Source organism: Spea bombifrons, chromosome 1, assembly GCF_027358695.1.
Source record: "Spea bombifrons isolate aSpeBom1 chromosome 1, aSpeBom1.2.pri, whole genome shotgun sequence".
NCBI classification, from domain to species: domain Eukaryota; kingdom Metazoa; phylum Chordata; class Amphibia; order Anura; family Pelobatidae; genus Spea; species Spea bombifrons.
Window position 1 is genome coordinate 59930144 of NC_071087.1, and position 24594 is coordinate 59954737.

Here is a 24594-nt window from a genome sequence, read left to right on the forward strand (position 1 = left end):
AGACTTCTGCAGGGGACCGGCTGTAGCAACTTCTCTGGCCCCGCCCTCAGAGGAGGGAGGGGGGAGATAGAGTTCTGTGAGGACGCTGCAAGCTTCCTGCCCTGCTTCTAACAGAAGAGACGCTGCTCGCGACCGGTAAGCAGCATGGCGCCAGCATTTTTTTGGGGTCTGATTAGAAGACGACCCCGATTATAAGACGAGGGGTATTTTTCAGAGCATTTGCTCTGGAAAAAACCTCGTCTTATAATCGAGCAAATACGGTAATAAGGTATTACATGTCCAACTATGTGTAGACTAGATATGCCAAATGACTCCTCTGCTGTCAAATTAATTGTTTGTATAATGAGTATATATTCTTCAACTTGCTTCAACTTGACTCTTTTTAGGGAGTACTTGCTTTAAAGGGACACGCCAGCCATCATATGCACAGTAATGCAGACGACAACTGAGAAGTCCTTTTAAATGATCATTGTATTCCCTTCAGAATCCACCTAGTTGATTATTTTTTTCTTGCTAAACACCCCCACCACACACACACACAACGTTCACTGAGCCAGAGCAGGAGTTGACTGGTGTTAAGTAAATCACATAGCAACCCAAACACTTCTGCCGTTTTATTTAAAAAATACAAGTCAACTCCAGTGCTGGCTTGGTGAACATTGTGGGAGAGGCCCATTTCAGTGGGACTTCCAAGCAGCCAATCAGAGGTGAGAATCATTGGACCACATTGGGGTGGAGCTGCTACTTCTTCACAAGGTAAACTTTATAACCTCCTAACATTTCAAAGGAAGACCCTTTTGGTTTGAGGATTATGGTTGGAGAGGCTTCATTGAAACTTTACATTATGTGGACATTTATGTAACTAGGTAAGCTACAGATAAAAGAAAAATAACATCTTTTTAGTATGGCTTCATGTAGGCGACAGGCTTCATGAAGGCGACAGGCTTCATGTAGGCTTTTACACATACAGCTTCTACACGTTTATATGTGTTGACACAGTTTGGTATTGATCTCTAGAGCATTTCAAACTCTAATAACCAACAAATTAATAGTACAATTGTCATACCACCTCTTTCGTAAAAAAAAAAAAAACACTCAACCCTGATTATTGACATATTTTTATTTAGAATCCAATATTTATGAGTAATGTATTTGATCACTTCCATTATAAATATGACAACAAAAGTCCCTCTACTTTTCTTTGGTAATTATTTCATGCATGGGGCATTATGACCACTCAAATTTCCATATGCATATATCAGTAATATGTGCATGATGAATGAATTCTCGGCAGGGTTGGCCAAAATTGCAATGATACATACCGACCTAAGTAGTTCAATTGTGTTTTAACTACCTTCACGTCATTGTGAAAAAGAACAATACGCTCTATATACATTAGTTTTGCACTTTTAGTTGGCAAGTATTAATATAGGTTGAAGAGGGAAGATTAATGTCTCTTTTAGCTCTTTTTCACATGACTGTGACCTTCTCTTCATTACTTCCCTTTTCTTCCTTTTTTCCATTGGCCACCTCCATCTTCATCTTCCCACCCTCTTCTTCATCAAGTGCTTCATTTTCATAGGCATTCATTTCAGCTCTGATGGAGACACATCATAACGTTTAACGAGAGAAGGATATTGATACGCCATTCGTTGCACAACTGAAAAATGTTGTCTCGCATATAATAACTTCTTCAAATTCTGAATAATATAACTGCTAACTAGCACTGGATTACACATTGCTGCATAGATTCACTTCTATCTTAGAAGTGGACAAGAATGTAGGGTTCCACATAGGCATCATTAACAATATTCTAAATAAATATTAATTTGCATATCACTTCCATTCCACACTCCAAGAGGCACATTACCGCTTCCACTCAAGTAAGTAAAGAACTGTGTCAGTTTGGAGAGATGTAGTCCTATACTGAAATAAATGCCACAATACAGTCCATTATTCTATATCTTAATGTAGAGATTCATGGGTGGGACTCTCCAGCTTTACAAATTCTGGTGATCATTTTAACATTAAGATTTTGCCACCGGGTAAATGTTGTCATCATATTACAGGTCACAGCATTCAGTCATTTTATTTACCTGCCTGAAGATGGTATGTGCTGCAAACACAAACAGTAATTATTGATCTCAGGTCCTATCATAAACCAAAACTTTGAATCTGCCATCATACCGAGCTGGTGTATACACCATTTTGGTCATGATATGTAACAAAGCAACCCCGTATTTAAGTCCATTGAGATTCATATGCTGTATGATTACAATATCTTAATGAACAATACGCAAAATGGGAGTTTGGTACACCTGTGATAGATAACAATATGTTTTGCATATATTCCCATTAATATGTTTTTTTTGTATCGATCTACCATCATAAAATACATATGAAAGATAACATTTTTCGGTGAAAGCAGACATATAATCAGTATGCTTCAAGTCATTGCAAAACGGAGACAAGCAATAAAATGATGATAGCGTTTATAGTGACATCTGCCTCTATCATGGTTCTGCCTTCATTAGTTGTCATTACAGGGAATTACAGGGAATTTCCATTCCAAATATAAGAAAACAATATCACAGTTAAGCACTGGACTTTGGCCAATGTGAGATGTTAAATTCTTCTTCAGCAGGTAAATAAAAAACAATAGCATTCTTGAGTTTCTTATGACAACAACCTATCAATGCCTGCTTTTATATCACATTAGTATTATGACTTCCCTAAAGCATGAACGTTTCTCTAATAGAAATGAATGATGAATGAATCGCATGGATTTGGTAAGTGTTATAATTAGTTTGTGGAACAACACACTTAAATAAGATAAAACCATTAATCCTTCATTCTCTTTTGCAAAATAAATTATAAGGTAACATTTTTTTTACGTAAAATATTTTATGCAAACTTTAATATGTGTTCCTGCCATATTGCAAACAAACTGTTGCATTGGGTTTCTGTTATTAAAGGGGAACAGTTGCCATCACAGCTTTTAGCATAACCAAATGTATTTATTAAGGATGAAGGGCATAATAATACACCCCAGCTAAACTGGCACTCAAATGCAAGGGCATAATATTGGGAAATCTTCCTGCTGATGCACGAAAGAATCGGCTCTCAAATGACACTCTGGTCTCCCTGCTATTAGCTGCTGCTGGCATTGCTATGAGCTGACTATGATGACGAACGCGCTCTAAGTGAGCAGTCATTACATTGTATGAGATTCAAATGCTGAACGGTAGTTCAGGCATTCCTTTCCTATTGTGTCATTGAAACCACAGGAATGTTCTCTCACAACAAGAGCGCCTCTTCAGGGTTTGTACATATATTATGATCAAGAAAGCAGACCTACACCGTGTGATCAGCGAACCGTGAGATCAGAGTGTAAAGAGGGGGAAGATAATGTTTAAATATCACATAACCTCTGATATTATCATGACATCATTATGAATACCTTCTAGTGACAAGAACGGTTCTACAAAGACACCAACACCTTTAATCATGTCATATGGGGGGAATAAAAAAGGGCATGTGCACCCTTTAATAAATAAATACAGGATGGACGTTCATTTCAAAAATGTAGAAATGTTAAAAAAAGGTCAAAATCTAAAACTAGAGCTCAGAGGCTAAGATGTGATGTAATGACATACCACTCAGTAGACAGTGTAAAGGTTAATACAAGACAAGAACAAAGATCAATTAATGTTGGAGTCTTTACAGCAGGCTAGATGGGCCGAATAGTTTTTAATCGTCCATTAAATTCTGTGTTTCTACACTACTTTCAGGAAAAAAAGTAAATTTTTTAAAATATAAATTAAGAAATCCCCTTTCCATGCCCACCAATGCAGAAAAACTATGATACTACATGTCTCACAAACATTTTCTTGTGAAGGCAAGATCTCATGTCTAGATTGAAGAGATGGACTATACACTATGTACGGTGTGTACTTCTCCTTTTCTTTTCCTTTTCATTTTTTTATGATATTGCGGATTGCGTCCACAAGTCAGCAGAGGTAACAGTGTTCATGGACAGAGCCCATGGTGGATGAGTCTCAAAAATGGACAAAGAAGTAACTAGCCATAATGTTAAAAACAATGAATGCAAGGCTATATCAGACAGGGCCAGTCTGGGGATAATGAGGCAGCCCTGGCAATTCAAGGCCAGCGGCTGCCAGATGATGTAAGTGTGGCAGATAGCTGGATTTGGCAGGCCGCACACTATGTTTTAATGCTCACGAAGCGCGTGTCTGGGCGTATCCAGCTAGCGGCCGCACACTACAGCATCCACTGGAATGGTAGATCAGTTGTTTATGGAGCTCTGATGGCCAGCGGCTCACCGGGCATTTGCCCAGTATGCCAGATGGCCAGTCCAGTGCCTACTACTTCTGCTTATAGCGCATTGGTCATCAACATTGAGTTTTCTCCATCAAATCACTAAATAAAAAGCTTACTTAGTTTTTGATTCATTCTATCTATATAACTTATTTAAAGATAGTTGCCTTAAACATTAGGTATTGTTTTAACTCAGTAGAGCTGATGGATCATGTGGAGCAAAATCTACATAATGCAGTACATGTCTGTGTTAAACAACTCTCAATTCTGATCCCTCCATCTTCTGAGGTGGTCAGTTTCTACTTGCAATTGCTGCACAGGGAACCAGTCAGTAGGAGCATGTTCAGAAGCATACATCTCACTTAATACTTTGAGTGCCAGGGGCCATGACACATATTTTCCATGGGCCGGGCCAATTTTCAGAGTTTTGCTACAGTTTTAGCTGTGGAGAGGGGATCACAGAGCACATACATACCTGGCACTCTGAGAGTTAAAGGTACCGTGTTCCATGTTCATGATGGCATTAAAAATTCGCTAGGGTTGCAAAGGGATTAAACCGTGGTAGGGGCTGAGAAAAATAAATCCTTCGCTATGCTGCATGCTGAACTATAGGTTGTAAAGGGTTTTGTATATGTTGCATTGTGTGCAATTGTCCTTACCTTTCTCTCTTCTTGTTCTCCCTACCGTACCCATCCCTGTAACAAACAAAAACATGTAAGATCAAAGTAATATCTATACCGAGTGAGAATTAATTTGCAGAATCTTCACATCCTGCTAAAGTGGTGATAGGAATGGTTGCAATTAAGAAAAAGGAAAATCTGGATTGCTGATCCTGAATATATTTGTATAAACAATCAAATCAGTTATTGTTGCAGCTCAAATTTTAAACTAGGGAGAGAATCAGCTGATGTGTCGGTTGCGAACTATGAGATCTGCATTGTATGTTCTCAACAACATTAGGTTGCTCATTAGATTCATGGAAACCTGTTGACTGAGTGTCTTCTACCATGTAACCTCTCATGATACCCTCGTATGCTTGTTTTCTTCTACTATGTATCTGAAATGCAGATGTTTATTGTTCAACAACTACCGGTACTATTTGGGGCTGGTGTGTGCTTGGTCTGCTTTTTAAATGGTTTGGATTTTTTTTTTTTGAGTAATACTCACTTTTCTTTTTTGCACCACAGTCTGTTCACAATCATCAAAACGAAGACGATGAAGAGGAACACGACCACGGCAGTAAGCCCTAGCAACCATGGTTGTAGGTAACGAGGGCCTCCTCCAGATGAAGCCCGATTTGCAGCATCTATGGTATGGTTATAAAACACATGTGAACAGCTGAACAAGTAAAAGCAACAAAAATGAGACCCTCACAAGCTACTAAACTGGTGTCTTTGTTATAGGCATACATTCCAAACCCAAAAAAGAGACATTAACGCCATGAAAAAAAAACAACAAATGTTTGTCAGAAAACTACATCTGCAGACACCTCGTACAATACAGAGCATGGCAGCAGCATGTTTTTATATTCATGGTGTAAAGAAGAACTATTTCATTTTCATTTGACAAGCAAGGACTGTTTACGTAAGACTCTACCGAGGACTTTTTTTAAAATATAAATATTAGATTACCCTCCCTTATGTTTATTTATTCTTGGCTGTAAACAACTTTAGACATTGTATTTAGGGGGGGGGGGTTGGTCCTGTTCTTCTATTCACTGCTAGGTTATCTCACGGCTGCTACCCTTACCTAGGCATACTTTGGAGGTTTACATGTATTTTACCCGTTTGCACTGTAAGCATTAAAATGTTGAAATGCTAATTATGGGTTAATAGTACTTATTGATTATTGGGCAATTCCTACTGCTTTATTTTATGGAGATCTGGAGAAGGATCTTGTTTGCACCAACATGTCTACATGGGTGGTTTATTAGAAGAAGAAGAAGCATTCTGAATCCTAGTGCGTAGGAGAGGCAAACTATTATGTAAACAGACAATACAGGTACCAATAACTGATTGTTATTTGACATCACTACATGTGTTTTAACTTGTAAAGAGGCATTTATCAAAGAAGGTTTCAGCCAGTCCTCTGTACATAATATTTACAATAAGGACATCATAATATCTAATACTATATCTTCATGGGGTGACAAATATGGGATTGCTGAAACTCCTTTATATCACAATGCATTTGTAAAGGCTAATCCCAGTGAGCTTCTTCGACAAGAAATACTGAGTAGGCCATGGATTATGCATAGTTTATGTAGGGGGGGGTTTCTTGAACTCTACTATGTATTATGCAAGGCCAGATCAGACATTCACTGGACTTGGCCCTTCATAATATTCAGGGAGCATAAATGTTAAACTTTTCATTTGACAATTAAACAGATGGCGAAAGCCACCAGTTCCTGCTTCAACTTTTTAAAACACAAAAAGCACCCACAACATCTTAATCTCACGCTATGCCCAAGTAACTATTCTTACTACTTTTTTTTTAACATGCAGCCATAAACTAGCCTTCTCTCTGCGCACTAGAAGGTATACACAAATACATACTACTCCTGACTATCCTCCCTGTATAATGGAAACACACAGGCACTGTCAACAACCATCACACACAGCGCAGGTCACTGCAATAGTTCTCTTACCTCCTTGTGCCATAGTGGAAATTACAAGCATCAAAACAACCAGAACTGATTTTAGAGTGGACATGTTGGTAAAGGTGACTATGCCAGGAGGTGAAAGCACAAATTTAGATGAATGCGCCAGTCGTCGATCTTTACTGAAATGGCACTCCCAGTCTTCCTTCTTTCTACTGTTCATTAATCTCTTGGCTATTTGCAGTTTTATGACAGTGTAGGGGGTAAAATCCACACATGCTCCATCTTAGAGTCTCAGTTACTGGGTAACCCATTCCCTGCCAGAGACATGTGATCCAGCTTATAGTAAAGATCAGTCAGAAGTGTAATACAATTTTAGAGCCATAGTACCGTAATATTTATACAATCATTCTGTTCTAATATACATCCATTAGGTGAATTTTCATTGCCTTTGTAGTGGCGTTATAAATATATATATATATATATATATATATATATAGAGAGAGAGAGAGAGAGAGCGAGCATTAGTTTCTAGAAACAGAAGTAGCATGTTTATTAACAGTGCAATTTAGAGGTCCCACATAGACGAAAGGGTTAAGTATCTTCTAACTGGACTTTGGTAAATGTTTTATTGCTACAGCAACCAACTCGAAGAGTAATCTATTGCAACCGTTAAATGTGTTTCAGTTGTGTCCTGCTAGACCCTTTTGTACACCGCCTCACCTGTACATTGTACTTCTGACCTGTACTATTTGCTGTTACACCTTTCCACAATCTGCGGTTCATTTTCTAAGCTGTTTAATTATCTATTTTTTGTCCTTCTGTGACAAATCGTTAAAAGCCTTAATGATTAAGGGACACTTTAGCCATCATATGCACTATAATGCATATATTATACCTGAAAAGTCCCTTTAAGTTATTTGAGCTCCCCCACTTGCAAATGCATGGAGAGATTCTGTAGAATTTCCCCATATGAATTTGCTCCTTCCCTCACCCTCCTATGTTCCATGCAGGAGATGTGTTTGGCTGAACACATCTCCTGCCATTTAATATATTTACTGAGAGTCACCAACAGTGTTGGCTCATAGAACATTGTAGGTGGGATGGAGACCTAGTAAGACCCCTCATGCACATGCACAGAAACCATCCCACTGATTTCAGGGGAGGCACTTTCGTAGTTCAAGTAGCCAATCAGTGCCGAGCATAGTTTCAGCTCTGTAGCTCCAGCTTCTTCCTAAGGCAATGGGTGAGGTAAGCCCTGAGAGCAGGGGTGCCTGCTGCTTTCCACCACCGGAGGATCATGGATCCCCCCACAATGAAGGGAGTGTGAGGTCTATTCCTAAAGGCATCTGTTTCAGTGCTCCCTCATGCTGTGCATTGGCTATTGATGCTGAGCGCCTGGATATAATGTCATATCACACTGCGAAGAAGCACTGATACAGGAGTCTGTAGGAACAGGCCTTGCGCATCCACCACAAAACCACCAGGAAGCCAGAAGAAGAGAGAAGGGTAAGATATAAGGGGAAATGGAGAGAAATAGAAAGGAGAGAGAAAGGGTATATTGAGAAAGGCAGGAAATACAGGGACAAATAGGAAAGACAGAAAAGAGAGAAAGGCAGAGTGTGTTTTCAAAGTGTTTGTGTGAAAGAAAGTTTTGTATGTAAGCATGTATAATGGCAAGTGTATGTTAGGATATTTGTGTGTGAGGGCAAGGGTGAATATGTGTGTGTGTGTGTGGGCAAGCATGTGTATTGACGCCACCCATAGATTTTTTGCTGCGCAGTTTATACTGTCAAGGGTCACGCAATTCTGCGCTGTAGGTTGTTGAAATAATTTTTCAGTATGGGCAACAGTGTTAAAAAATTATCACCCCTGGGTGTCAAATATGCTAGGTACCCCACGGCTGCCGGGACCCCCAGGAATCTTTCCATTTCTCTCTCTTGCAAAGCTCATAGCTCCAAGGTAGGTATAAGGGCTGTGGAGGGATGACTTGATGACTGTGGAGGCTGTGGAGTTTTTAATTATTGTTATTATGCTTATTACAATGTCATCACAGATGTTGTACAGCATTGGCAAGGGTATGTGGGAAGAGAGGGGCACCTCTTATTTATTTATTTTTACAAAAAAAGCACTTGTAAGAAACTTATTTTTTGTTTTTATTTATAAAAATTCTTTAACCCCTTAAGGACAATGGGTGGTCCCTAAACCCATTGAAAACAATGCATTTTGAGCCCGTACATGTACGGGCTTTGTCATTAAGGGGATAAACTATTTTATGTTGAGCCTGTCAGGGACTTTTTACTGGCCCTTTAGCTTCAAATAGCCTGCTTGCATCGTTTCAGAAGGATGTTTTTACTTGAGACTATTCCTCTAAAGCTCGCTTCCACTGACTGACAGACACAATTGGTATTTATTTATACATTGAGCAAATTATTCTGCAGAAAGGCCAAGTTAAAACTTTATAATCCATAGTTTAGTCAATGAGTTCAAGTTTAAATCATCTTCCACACTAGTTAGCAAATAAGCCGCAAAAACGCTGACTTCTCAAGGAAGCCTAGTAACATCTACATACGTTTACCTTAGATATTATCTAAGGTTGTGAGGCCAAACTATCTTTACATGATATTGTTTTCAGCTGACCCTTTCTATTATATATTTGACTTCAGACAAATGTGCTCCTTGTACAGAGACGTATGGACACTAAAGTCTATGTCAATATATAACAGACTTCTGGTCTCATTTGTTCATATCACTCTGACCAACTTTGCTGTGTTCAGTGTCCAAAATCTCATAAAGAAAGATTTTCAGAAGAAACGACTGTGGTTGGTCTCTTTAAAGGTGATTATTGATTGGCGATGTCCAGATCGTGGGGGGAAGGGATCTCGATCCAAACATGGCAGGTCCCTGCACTGTGTCTCGCCTCCAAATACATCCATGTTCAGATGAATCTCATGCTTCTCTTCTTCCTCCCTGTTTCCTTTCTCGCAAGTCTTCTCGTTGTCTGTTTTTGGTCCAAATGCCCAGTCTGCAGGGAAAGAGAAGAAAGAAACGTGTTCATATTGTTCTAGTTTAATGTAACCATTGCTAACTGGATCACATTCACTTTCAATAAATACAAAAGACTGTACATTCCATTGGATTGTGTATGGCCACAGAGCATAGTAATACATGCTGTGTCATACATTTTAAACATTCTTACTAATGGGACTTAACATGCGTACTTGTCAATCATTATCAAAACAATGTTCTAACTTCATAATAACCTGTTAATTGCCATAAAGCAGTTTTCGCAACATTTTCTTGAATCCAAATTACGGGTCCACCTTGGACCCCTCAAGCTTAAACAGAGCAGAACTGTGCCGACGTCGCCACAAGCTGTACAAAATGCAATAGTAGGTGGATTGGCACATATAATCAGTATGTCTCATATGAGGACCTTGCCCCTAGGAAACAAGAAACTCCCAAACTTATCAAACAAACAAATGATGTTGCCATCCCACACATGATCCAACCAAAATATACTCCAATAAATTCTATCAAACCCTTTTCAGCTATATCTTATTCCTCAGGCCAGCTATCTAAAAATGCTAAGAAAAGGGCCTCCCCTGAGCGGTCGTCTGCTTGCAAATGAGTAGGGGCTGCCTCTTCCAAGACTCTTCCTCCTTGTTTCCAATTGCGCCCAAGGCCTGGCAGAAGTCACCAAGGCCTATATCGTACCTGACCTCCTTAGTGTCGTGAGTATTTGTTTTGGGGCTCTCTCCACAGGTTATTACAGGTCACTACAGGATGAGAGCAATGTGTATGTTTTTACTATGTCTCTGTTAAAACTGTAATTTCCTTCTTTCACATTTAGTGCACCCACACAAATTACATAATATTATACTTTTTATTCAAACAATAGCAACAAAAAAAAGGTCATTATGTAAAAAATACATATTTTGTATGTACACAGAAAATCATAACAAAATAGGATATAAATCAAACGGAGACTCAATCATATGCCCCTTAATTCCTGTGGTCCCTTTAAATTTCCCTGTGGTTCTTATTGCAAATGTATACAAGGATTCTGATTTTGCCAGCCCATCTCCTGAGGGGGGGCTCTACACCTTCTTTCTACACCTTCAATTTGAAGCTTTGAAATTCATCCTCATCCCCGAGTGTTTTCATAAAACTACAGCTCTGTAGTCCGGGGAAAACATGTGCAACCATTTTCTGCTCAAGGGATGTGGACCCAGAGGGAGCAAAGTCTCTCCAACAATGTATAGCACTACTGGTGATCTAGAGAACTTTACACCAATGGGATGCCAGCTGCAGTGGAAGGCTGATTGCAATCAGCCAATTAATGGTAGTAATGTCTCAAGGCAAGCAAGGGGACACACAAAGTCTGCAGCTTGACACTCTTATCGGAAAGATCTGTTGCTGGGAAGGGTAGATTTAGACAGTGGAATGGGCCTTGGACCTGGACATCTACAAGTGATAAATGGGGCACCATAGATGGCTAATGCAGTACATGCCAAGACTCTAGTTGTTTGCTAAAAAGGCCCCAGCTATTGAACTTCTCATTGGCAATAGTCTTTTCCTCACTTTCCCTTCTCACCAAGCTCTCAAAAATCAGACTGGACAGTGCTTTTGTGATCCTGATGAAAAACAAAGAATGGCCTTGCTTACCCCTCCAGTTGCTATTCAGGTATAACTTGCACATTTATTTTCCCCAAAATGCATAATTTGACCTGCTTCTTAAACATCCAGTCTCAGACTGCATTAGTTTTCCTAGCTTTGTGTCATCCTGATACATGGCTTTTGATGCCCACTGTCATTAATAAAGACATTAAATAGCAGAGCCTTTGAAGTTCTCCACTTACTAATTTTGTCCAGTTGGAGAATGCTTCATTAACTCCTCTCTGGACTCTTTGGCCCAGTTTTCAAGTCACATTGCTTAAGCCTACATCTTTTATTTTGTATGGGAACCTAACCTTTTGTGTGGAATTGTATCAAATATGTTCATAAATTGAAACATCCTCATCAAAAACACTCTAACCTTGATGTTGCTTCTCTGAAGGAGGATTTAGACAGAGTGGTAGACTGGGCAGGCAAGCGGTGAATGAAGTTCAATATAAATGCAAAGGTTTGCATTATGAGAAAAATAATAACAATGCAACATACTTCAATGATATTTCCCTGGAAAAAAAAAACTAAGGAGAAGCATGTTTAAGTAATTATAGACAACAGACTTAGCAAGAGTGTGCAATGAGGCCATTGAGATATTGGCATGTAGTGGCCACCGGTCCTTAATGACATTATGGAACTAGAAAAGGTGCAAAGGAGGGCTACAAAATTAATAAAGGAATTGGAAGATCTTAGTTATAAAGAGATACTAAAAAGTTCCATCTATATACCCTAGAAAAACGTCATCTTAGAAGGCATAGTGTAATGTTGAATATGTGCAGGGTCAATATTAAGAGCTCTCCAGTGACCTGTTCATTAACAGAAATGCACAAACAACAAGTAGTCATCCTCTGAGACTGGAAGAGAGAAGATTTCCTACACAGCAAAGGAAGGGTTTCTTTACAGTAATGGCAATAAAGGTATTGAATTCACTGCCAAGAGAGGTGGTGCTATCAAATACAATGGATTCCCTCCTTTGGACTGGATATTTTTTTTTTAGAAAAGCAGAACATACAGGGCTATAAATAAAAGAATAAACATTAATATTTTAGAGCTTATGGATCCAAGAAGTGATTGCCTTTTAGAGTCAAGAAGGATTTCTCCCCTTAAGTGGCAAAATTTGAAAAATAGCCTAATTATGGGGGGGGGGGGTTTACCTTCTTTTAGATTAAAATCAAGAAGGATAGGTAGAAGGATTGAATTTGATGGACTATTTTTTCAACCTAAATAAATATATTTATTATGCTCGCTTTTTGTATATGTTTGTATATGATGCATTACAGTGATACATGTGTTGGAGTCTCTCTGCCTAAGCATTAGGAATTTACTAATTCTCAGGTAAGAATTCACAATTTGCCACTGGTAACAAATGTATAACAGTAGTGATAGGTATGGCTATCTAGAGCAATATCCACTTTTTGAGCTGCTACACATTTGGAAATGTATACAGTGTAAATAGAGTGCTAGGCACACACTATTAACTTTGAATCAACAGACCATGGGCTCTCAGGGCCAGCATTCCAATTTAACTGTATCTGGGGGTGAATACAATACATAGAGATTGCTATTGCTATTTTTTTACTCCTTTAGTGTAAAGGATCACATGCCTTTTCATATATTATGGCCTGCTCAGTCCCTGGATATGGTAGACCATATGTGATCTTGTGGACCCATATAGTGCTTGTTTACGATTGTAACAAAGTAGAAGTCATTATGCTTTCCTTAAATTTAACAATTAAGCAAATTACTTTAATGTAATATATGTATTTTCCCTTGCCTATGTCTAGCATTTTGGCTTCAGTATTGAAAACATTTCAGTGAATCTGGAAGGTCAAGAAATACTGTTTTGGGAAAAGAATCAACCAAATAATAACCATTTGGCCCTTCTAGTTTGCCTTTAATTGATCCTTGGTCCCATCTTACATTCAGGATAACCAAGTGCCTATCCCATGCATGTTTAAATCACTTTTGAATTAACCTCCACCACTTCTCCTGGAAGGCCATTCCACTTTTCTAGCACACTCTCAGTAAAGTAGAAATGGAAAGTGCCATTGGTGTGAATAAACTCTTCAGGTCATGCTGCCTACACTGCCCTTTACTGCTAATCTCAACATAGCTCTTTAATTATCATTGAGCAAATTAATTGTCTTAAATGTCTTTGATGCAGTTTTTATTTATTGTCAGTGTACTAAACTATGTTGTTTTGGTAAAGTGCTGTTAATGCAAGGGTAAAGTGTACTGTATTAATTTATAGCTTTTCTTTGTGTTGCAAAAATATTCCATTTCCCTCAAAAAAGACCTTAAGTGTTCACACCTCACTCTTACCTGCGATGTCATGAAGAAGGTCTTTCATGAGGTGTCCAACAATTGCATATGCCACAGTCAGAACAACCAGTGCCGCCATTAGCAGGTATATGACATAGGTGGGCAGCTGAATGGCATCTAGAGCTGGTGGCTTATAATCTCTGTATATTGGTTCATCATTTCTTTCTTCCACTGAGTACGGAGACAGCAAATACCCCTCCATCATTATGTCTCGTTACTTTTTCAAAATGCAGCGTAACATTTTAAAGGTTTCCACTTGGCTTCTCCACACCTGCATAATTTTATGGCACAGAGAAGTACGTAAGTAAAACTCCTGATGGATCCATGTCTCTTAGGCTTTCCTGATGGTATAAGGACAATATTAGTATCATGTAGAGCCTTGTTTCTTTTGAAGACACAGCATATGAAGATGGCATATGGTAGTCCTATGCCATGTTCCGTAATAGGTTACAATTGCTTCTCCTTGACTTCAGTCCTCAAAGATGACCTGGTTTCACCATATTATGAACAAAAGTCAAGACTCTTAAAATTGACCCGTCGACTGCTGTGATGTCCAATATGTCACAGTAGCTTGTCTGTGGACAAGATGTATCCCAATGCTCTACCTAGTTTCATTATTTTGCTACTTGCCATTACAGGAAACCTATTTCACTGTTGAGGAGTTTTTTTTTCATCTGTGGACATCCCGAGTCTAAAAATATTCTGTATGGAATATACGTTCTATCTTACCAATGTCTCTATTCTTTGCATGCTGTCACTGGATGATCCTGTGATTTATCTCCCCCTCCCCTTCTTCACTCAACCCTACATTCCTAAGGTATTAAAGTGTAAGCTCTACTTAATACTGCCTACTATAGATAGATGTGTAATAAGGTCATTTTTTTCTTAATACCATAGATAGATGAGTAATACGATCAGTTCTTTTTATTATTTATCATGCCTAAACAACATTTTAATATAAAATGAGTGACTGAGATGTATATGGGCAAACATAAACCGCTGTTGCCATCGGAATCTCACATAAATAGAAATATTTACAGGCTTCATATGTATGTATGAGCATTATATAACCTACTTGATTCAAATGTTACTGATTGTAAACTGTTATCATTGATGTTTATAACATTCAAATCTATCAGTGCATTTAGCATAATTTATCATGTGTGACCTAGCTGTCTAAACAGCAGCTCCTCCAATTCTTGACATGGCACTCAGTATAAAAGAAAAACCCTGAAGGCCTGTTTAGCTGTACGTTTCCTTGTTGGTGTCCTGCTAGGAGCCCAGATATAAATACCTCACTAGAATCAGCAGAAAGGATTATTGATTGCGTAAAAGAGATGGTACAGAAAGAAAAGAGGATTAGTAAACATCACGTGGCTATTAGGCATAATTAGCTACTCTTAAAAGAAAAACTTTGATTTCCACGGACAAATCATCTCAATAACCAGTATTTTTCTAATATATATATATATATATATATATATATATATATATATATATATATATATATATATATACACACAAGACCAATATATTGATCTTTAGTACAAGTTAAGTTGTCCATGGATGCCTAGATACATCGGTAAATCCTTTTTGTCCCTCCATTTTTTGCCATAAATGCCAAGCCTAATAGTAGAAATAGATTAGACTGAATAATTTCCTTAAAAGCTTCCACTCTCTTGGTAAACTTATCATGGTTGTACATACATGTAAATTGCCCGTGTAGGCTATAAAGGTCATACTTAACAATATAGCACAGGGTAGGCACATATTGGAAGGGAATATATTCTATAATTGTGTTAAAGATAGAAAATACATATGCCAATGAGTATGCCAACGTCTTTGCCAAAGGCAAGCCTGCTTTTGATGGTTCTAGTTGAGAGTGATGGATGTTGAAGTCAACAAATGTTCATCTGTCTATTTAAAAAAATGTAAAAAGCTAAATTTATTTTAACAAAATAACACGTGTCTTGTTTTACATTTTTTAAAATGTTTTATTTAGTCAAAGGAAGAAGGCACTTGTGACCTCATTATCCGTGATCCCAGCATGTTAACTGAGAGAAGGCTGTTTTAGCTGGCAACATGCTCCCTTCACACACCATATTACCATGGTGATACTTAAAAACTTTTTTTGAGGAAGCCACAGTGTTTTAAAGTAAATGAAAGTCTTGCTCATACTTTCAAATGCACAGGAGCACTACAGAAAAGTTTTCTCCGCCATAGTGTGTAGCAATCATGGAAAAGGGAGCACAAGTGCGCTGCTGTGTATGTGGTACTGCCAGCTGAACTATAGGGTGGGCTGAGATGGATGCCCCCACTTAACCCCAAACCCACTATAAACCACGACACGTTTAAGTGATTTGCTACGGAACCCGCAACGCCCACCAACCAATCCCTCTCCTGCCAAACCTTATCATAAGCCACCCATCATGCAAGCAAGCGGCCCCTGGAGTTCCTACTGAAAGCTAGAAAGAGAATCCGCAATCACATTCAGGTATACCGGAATGTGCTTAGCCCGAAACGACACATTCAACTCCATACAAAGCAGAACAAACCAGCACAACAAGCATAATACCAGAGGAGAAGAGGCTGACAAAAAATTGATTGAGTGGACAACCACTAGGTTGTCAGTAAAAAGGACAACCCTACGACTGCGCATGCAACACGTCCACAAGGTCAGAGCCACCATTAGAGGAAACAACTCCATTGCCGGCCACCTACCCGCGCAACACTGCCCCCAAAATATGCCCCAAAACCCACTCTCCCTAATGCATGGGTAAACAAAAACAACGACTCCGCCAACACTGAAAAAACACCTTCCCATTAAACCTGGCAAGGAAAACCTCCCAAACAGCTAGGTCTGCCCTCGCCTACCTGTCCCGCCGGAATTATCCGACAATGGTTGAAGGAGTCTTCCAGGAAGCACACACCTCAGCCATGCCCACCCTTAATGCAGCTAACTTATCGGCCGAAAGCAATCAAAAGCAGCATCCTGAAAGGGGCCCCCCATGAGGCCCAACAGAATCTCCTTGGAAACCTTTCACGCAGGACTTCCGGAAAGGCCGCCACAGATTTTTAAGTTCTTCCTAGACAAACAGGCAGCCCTAGGAGCAAACGGTATCCGAAAGCCATACGCAAAACCATCATCAAGAAATGGCAAACCCCCCGTCTACTGTAGCGGATTAGCCGCGGTAGCATCATGTCACGCTTCACTACATCCTGGTCCATGGAAACCAGAAAAACAAGAAGAGGAAAGAAAAAGAGGGGAGAGAAAACAAGAAAAGGCTAGCTACCGAACATAAGGGACTAGGACAGCCAAACAACACAGGATAAGGTGACAACAAAATGGCACTCAGCCTTGTGACACAACCCCTTAAATAACTACCCACTAAACTCCACCCCAGCTACCAAAATTGGCGCCAAGGCCTAGCCATACACAGGATCCCATGCCGGCCCCTATGCACATCAATATTGAGGGTTTTATATCAGGGACATGGGAAGATAAAGATAAATGATAGATTTGATTTTATTAATCCCTCTTTTTAGACAGGGTTCTACTTCCTTATTTTGAATTACATTTCTTTTATTATTATTTATTTTTACTGAGTAAACTTAAATCGCCCCTTCTTTGGATAAGGGTAATTTATTTAAACATACAATTATAGTGGTCAATGCTTTGGCCAAACCTTGTAGACTTTAGGGAGAGTTATGTTTCATCTCCTTCACTTCCCTATACATTATATAGACCCAACCCTAGTGTGCCTCTGCTGCTGGAAGAGCTCCATGACCCTGTATAATGTATAGTTAAATCATTGTAGGTCGTTGAATGTCTCCTTACACATTGAATTGTGCATTATACAGCTCAGAACTTCTCACTTCAAACTTGTTATTGTTGATCTTTCATAATGAGCAGTGAAATGAGAGAGTTAAAACTAAAACTTCCCTGACAGGTTTCCCCTTAGTGAATAAACCCGCTTTCACATTATTCTGGCCCACAAATCATCAATATTGCTTGCATACCAGTTACCCTCCTCAGTCGTAACTATCATATCACATTAGGAAGGATCCATTGCATCTACGTCTACAGGCCGAGAAGATACAATTTCTGCTTGTTATTTTAAACCATCTGTGTGAACTTGCTGGGAGCTTGTTGAATCTCCATATGCATACAGTCTCCATTTGCATACGTATCAATTCCAGGCAATGACCCAGAGACCCGTAGAAGCAGCACCTTACGTGGCGTCTCCCGGTGAAACCCGGAGAGTTCCAAGGCATGCCAATATGTGGTTATGATTAGTGATTGTAAAAGAAGTAGGGTGCTGTCTATATATCTACTAGCCACTAGAGGGTGCTGATATGCTATTTTTATTATAATATCATTAAGGACAAATATTACACCAGTGAGTGAATGAATGCCTAGATGTACACAGTCTCATTAAATACATCAACATTTAAATAAACTCTTTTTTACCGGTAACTTGATTTTATATTTTGAGTGAGCTGCTCAAGGTCTCCAACTTTAGCATATTATATTATGCATGTATATTTGATCACTGCCTTATGTGGTGAAGTTACATGTGTAAACCTACACATATTAGGCATAAATGCATTTTGCAGCCCACCCAAAAAGAACATATGCCAAAACACCTTTTTTCATATAATAATCAAATGCCATCCAAGAATAAAAAAAACAGGCAAAAACACACTTGGAAATATTATGCCCATTTAGATTTTAGAAAGGCTGATTTTTCTAAAATAAGAAGATATTTAGGCGAGTCTGATTTATTTTATGTATTGACTTTTATTTGAAAAATCTTTCACACATCTAAAAGAGCTAATAAAAAAAACTTACTGAATTGATTCTAATACTTGACATGAGTTTAAAAATATCCAATGTTTTTATGCTTTTTGCAAGTTATAGGGCAATAATCTGTCATGAAGCCCTGAATCACCTCCGCTGTAAAGGCACTCGGTGGCGGATCAGGTATGTGTTTCAATGCAGGGGCAATCTCAGATTCAGACCATGGCCGAAAGCAGACTGACAATGGATCCAGCTCAGGGCTGCTTTGCAATTTACCTAATCTTCCTCTTGGGCACCATCTAAAGGTAATTTGGGCACGAGATAGATATAAATTTGGGGTGAAAAGCTTAATTCAAGCAGGATACAGTGATACAGGCTTGGGATCAGAAGCTCTCTGTGACTGGACTGGTGGGGAACTGCACTATAAAAGCCCTCTACACCTGAAGAGAGGTGCTCAGTTTGTATTGTAGCCCCTCTCAGTATAACTTGGCATGTTATTTCTCCCGTAGCCTGACATTCCCTTCCTGACCCAGTTCCAGCCTACCTGTTTCTGCCTCCTGTGTACCTGGTTGTCCCTGTGTCCCCAGTGACTGACTTCCCAGTTACGACTTTGGGCGGTTCTCTGGATTACCCACTCATCTCCTGACTTCTGTTGCCAACATTTTGGCCTGTATCTGCATTTCCTTGCCATTCCAGGTGGCACAGATAGAGAGATGGTTCCGCCTACCAGGTAAAGAAGTCACAGTTCCTTCCAAGCAGAAGACTTACCTTCTTAGAGATCCAAAAGACATCTCTCCCCGCCCGGAGCCAAGATCAGAAGGCTAAAGGAGTTCATCCTCTCGGTGTTATTATTATTATTATTATCTTTTATTTATATAGCGCCAACAGTTTATGCAGTGCTTAATACAATACATACAATACATAAAAGACAAACCGATACATTAGATGGAGAGAGCCCTCCTCGCAAGCTGACAATCTTGAGGGAATGGGGTGACAAACATAAGGCACAGAGAAAGGGTGAGAGGTAGTGTGGGGGGGTATAAGGCACAGAGAACGGTGAGAAGTAGTGTGGTGGTTGTCTCAATGACAAGGAAGTTCTAGCAGCTAAGGTGGAACACTTCTCTGAAGAAGTGAGCTTTGGGATTTTTGTTGAATGTTGGGAGGGAGGGTTGATCAACAAGAAGGTGTCCATCAGGTGCATATAATGTCTCTACTGGGCTTAATGACATCATCTCTTTCAGTGGTCCCTTGGGCCCTTGGTCACTCAAGACCTGTTCAACAGTTCCTGCTACACCACTGGGACCGATCCCATACATTGTTACACAAAAAGGTCCTTCTCTCCCCCTTCGTTTTAGCCTCGCTCAGATGGTGGATGTTGGAAAAGAACCTCTCCAAAGGCCTTCCATGGAAGACACAGGACTGGATAGTCATCTCCACCAACGCCAGTTTAAGAGACTGGGGAGCGGTTATGGGGAAAGAGATCGCCCAAAGAAATTGGTCTTCACAGGAAACAGACCTACACATCACCTATCTAGAGTTATTGGCGGTCTAGAGAGCACTGAAGTTCTGGTCCCTGACCCTTCGCCACAGGCCAGTCAGGATTCTTTCAGACAATGTCACCATAGTGGCATTTCTCTCCAAGCAGGGAGGCACAAGGAGCAGACGCCTACAAGCCCTGACTGCAAGAATCTGTCAATGGGCAGAGTTCAAACAGTGCACAATCTCTGCTATTCACATCAAGGGGTCCTAGAATCAGGAGGCAGACTACCTAAGCAGACAAGCCGTGCACCCGGGGGAGTGGAGCCTGAACAAGGATGCATTCGATCACATCACAAGGAAAAGGGGCATACCCCAGTTAGACCTGATGGCCTCCCAGTCAAACCGACAGGTGAAAGAGTTCTTTTCACTTTCCCCAGAGGGACAGCCCCGATGACTATAAGCTCTCTCTCAGACCTGGGACTACGATCTGACATACACCCCCCCCCCATACCTCTTATCTCCCGAGTCCTCCGAAAGCCTCACAAGTTCATCATGATCGCTCCTTTCTGGGCATGAAAGATCTGGTTCTCAGACCTTGCCCGCCTGACTATAGACGGGCCAATTCGTCTTCCTCAGGTGAAGGACATTCTCCTCCAGGGTCCTATTCTCCACCCAGATCCTCCCCACCTTAACCTTTCTGTCTGGCTTCTGAGTATGTCTTTATAACCCCACTGGGGAGGAAGGGGAGGTCCACTTTTTTATAGGGTTTCCTGCCCTACCTGGTAGGCGGAGCCATCTCTCCATCTGTGCCACTGTGGAAATGGACAAGGAAAGAGAATTCCCAGGTAGGAATTCCCATTTTCCAATTTGTCCCTCGTGCTCCTATGGCTGGCTCCAGTTACTTGTCTATTACTCCTGCTACCCAGAATTGGGCTTGCCTGTGGTACCTACTGGTGACATTGCAGGTAGAGCCACTCCTTGAGTTACAGTTCCTCCCATTGAGCCTTGGACCTAGGTGGTCCTGATATTACAACTGAGCCATAGATATGTGGCTTAAGAGAAAAAAGTAGTTCACAGGAGGACATGAAAGTTCTATACTGGCCGTATTGCCCAGAGAACCTTTCTTGTAGTGGGACCTGAGGATCAGGAATGCTTGGGTGTAAATTGCATTGTCCGGCTTCAAAGATGTCCAAAAAACGACATAGGCACAAGATAACCAGGTATCAAAATTCCAAGTTGAAACCTAAAATTAATTTATTTCATAGAAATATAATATGTTAATAATTCAATTTAATGATTTTAACTTTTATTTCATATAAATATATTATATATATATATATATATATATGTACTAGACTTGTGTATTCGTATTCGGGCAAACATGAAAACGAACACGAAGGGTGCGTTTTCATTGTTCAGCCCGAATACCGAAGAAACTAACATGGCGGCGACAAAAGACGTACACGAAATCAAAGACAAACAACATGAAGAATCGTGTTCTTCTTCGCCTTCGTTAATATCTCCAACTAATCTCCTTGGTCCCTTCCCCTTCTAGCCTACCTTATCTACGTAGCATCTCAGGGGTTAACTGTAGCGGAAATCCGTAGGATCGCACAAGGAGTTAAAGGTCCGTACGAGCGACTCTATTGGTCGCTGACAGGGAGCTCCTCTGGCATCAACCAATGAAGGAGCTTCCTTCCGGTGACCAATAGAGTCACTCGTACGGACCTTTAACTCCTTGTTAAAGCTCCTGGAGCAGGGAGACCCCCAGGGCAAGTTTCCGCCATCAGGAGTTAAAGGTCTGTACGTGCGACTCTATTGGTCGCTCGTCCGGAAATTTAACTCTTGGAGTGGGGAGACCAAAGGCGAGTTTCACCATCAGGAGTTAAAGGTCCGTACTAGCGACTCTAATGGTTGCTGGCAGGGAGCTCCTTCATTGGTTGATGCCAGAGGAGCTCCCTGACCAATAGATTTGCTTGCATGGACCTTTAACTCCTGGAGCGCTGAGCTCTGGAAGTCCACTGCCAAACGTCATGTTTGGATGCTTTGACCTGGGGGTGAAAGAGGTGAGTTGGTAGCAAATTGCCCACTCATTCACCTTTTCCATTTTTCAATCCTCTATTTATTTTTGCAAATCTTGCTTTTTCCTTCCTTTCATTTTAATTTTTTTCCGTCTGATTCACAACCAACCAAACATAACACACACATATTCACAATTCACAAGGATCTTTACTGTTATTTGTCCTGGCCTTTACTTCTACACTCGCTAGTCTACAATTAACGCTATAACTTACACTTAACCCTTTTTTGGCCCTCTTTCTTCTATCAAATACCTTCCAACGGTTCCGTATTTTCTGACAGTACCGTTGGTTGCATCCTGTCAACCTAGGTAAGTAAATACCCCCTTGTGGGTAAGTATGCAAACGTAGGTAAAAATAAATATGATAAAACAACTTTTATAATATAATAAATTAAATATAAGAAATGTACTCATTGTTTTTAATAACACCAATTAAACTTACAGTTAGATAATATTGATAATAGATCTTTAACCAAACCAGTGCACTAATACTATTCTTAACCTTACATTAAGTCTAAGCTTATTTTGAGTTTCTGGCCCAAATTCTTCCATCCGCATACCTGCCAACAGCCCCTATTTTTCCGGGACGGTCCTTTTCTTTAGTCCTGTCCCATCAAATTCGGGTAAACTAGGTATGCAAATGTAGGTAGGATAAATAAATATAATAAATTAAATTACTATAATAATATAATAAGAGACGAACCCTCTTATTTTTAACACACATTAAATTTAAAATTAGATATTAATAATAGATCTTTAACCAAACCAGTGCACTACTACCTTACATTAACCCTATAAGTCTAAGCTTATTTTGAGTTTTTGTCCCACATGCTTTCATCCGCATACCTGCCAACAGCCCCTATTTTTCCGGGACAGTCCTGTTTTTCCAGTCCTGTCCTGTCAAATTCGGGAAAGTATGCCAATGAAGATGAGTTGCAAATGTTAGCCAAGCATGTCAAATTGGTCTAAAATCCCCTATTTTTCTTTTATTCAACTTCTATTGATGTTATATGATAAATATAATCAACGTTGCTCCAAGGCCAAGTTGCTCAGAGCGTTTGTCTAAGTCTGAGAAAACTGCTCTGAGCAACTTGGCCTGGGAGGAATGGGGATTTAATTTTAGGGCAAGGTACACTTTGGAGCACCTCGGATCGCGCCAGAATTTAAAGGTCCGTGTGCGACTCTATTGGTCTCCGGCAGGGGGCTCGTCTGGCATCGTCGAATGAAGGGCAGCTCTTCATTGGTTGCTGCGGCAATGTGTTTGTTAACCCCGTATATTAACCCCTGCTAGGAAACTGGTGAAAACAAAGATGAAAACGAACTTGAAGAACGTATACGAATATTCGTCCGAACCGAACACAGGAACGGGCGAATATTCGTAGAATACGAAGATTTTTTTTCTACGAAGACGAACACGAAGACTTCGCCCGCGCCCAAGTCTACTTGAAAACCCTCCAATGTGGCTGAATCAAAACGATTCTCCTGAGAAGAGGCCAAAATTCCTCCACAGAGAAGTAAAAAACTCATCGCAAGTTATTGCAAACATTTAATTGCATTTGTTGCAGCTAAAACTTAGCCAACCAGTTATTAGGTTTAGGGGGCAATTGTTTCACAGTACTGTAGATATATCATGGTATGTTTTTCTTTTCCATTTTCAAGTTTTCCCAAAGATGTTCAACAGTGTTGAGATTCAGTGATTGCTGTAGGAATGCCAATGTAATTAATACTCCTTGTTCTTTCCTGGACATCAGCTATGACTGGCACGGCTTTGATCTGTGTTTAGGACCATTGCCCTGCTAGAAAATGAATCATCTCCTGCACAATTTTAACCTCTTAATGACAATTGACATGCCAGGTACATCACAGAAATGCATTATCTTAACGGCAATTGAGGTGCCTGACACGTCGTGGGGTCAACGATTGCTTTCTTTGCTCAGCTGGTGTTGCTGCAATGCCTCGACATTGAGCCGTTCAGCAACACAAAAAAAAGTCAGAGGCCCCTTTTTATTGCTCCTAGAAGCTTTTCAAAATTCCACATGCTGCCTCTATCAAAATGGCGGCACCCATTCAAAACACAAGCGTTCCCAGAGGGTACTGCAGCACAACATGCAGGTCAAAAGGAGCCCAGCTCACAAATCACTGATGTGATTAGTGAGGTAAAAAAAAAAATTGAAAATGTAAAAGTAGTCGTCAAGAAGGCAAGTCTCAAGGGCTTGATGCAATGTTCCTCACAGGCTTTATTCCAGGACGTGGTCTGTCTGGATGTTCAGTCAATAACAGGGTTATAGGAGTTGAGGGGGAACAGAT

The 24594-nt window shown here is 40.1% G+C and overlaps 2 protein-coding genes across 2 annotated transcripts; both read right to left on the reverse strand.

The window, feature by feature from the left end:
• Positions 1–1134: 1134 nt before the first annotated feature.
• Positions 1135–7170, reverse strand: SMIM24 (small integral membrane protein 24). Its single transcript, XM_053461785.1, has 4 exons — positions 6986–7170; positions 5506–5644; positions 4998–5033; positions 1135–1597 (listed from the first exon to the last, which is right to left on the reverse strand). Exons 1-4 carry the CDS (start codon positions 7158–7160, stop codon positions 1471–1473), a joined length of 477 nt encoding a protein of 158 aa, XP_053317760.1. The 5' UTR covers positions 7161–7170; the 3' UTR covers positions 1135–1470.
• A 2055-nt stretch (positions 7171–9225) lies between these two features.
• SMIM44 (small integral membrane protein 44) lies at positions 9226–14551 on the reverse strand. Its single transcript, XM_053455862.1, has 2 exons — positions 13928–14551; positions 9226–9962 (listed from the first exon to the last, which is right to left on the reverse strand). The coding sequence occupies exons 1-2, from the start codon at positions 14130–14132 to the stop codon at positions 9742–9744; spliced, it is 426 nt and encodes a 141-aa protein (XP_053311837.1). The 5' UTR covers positions 14133–14551; the 3' UTR covers positions 9226–9741.
• Between the last annotated feature and the right edge of the window lie 10043 nt (positions 14552–24594).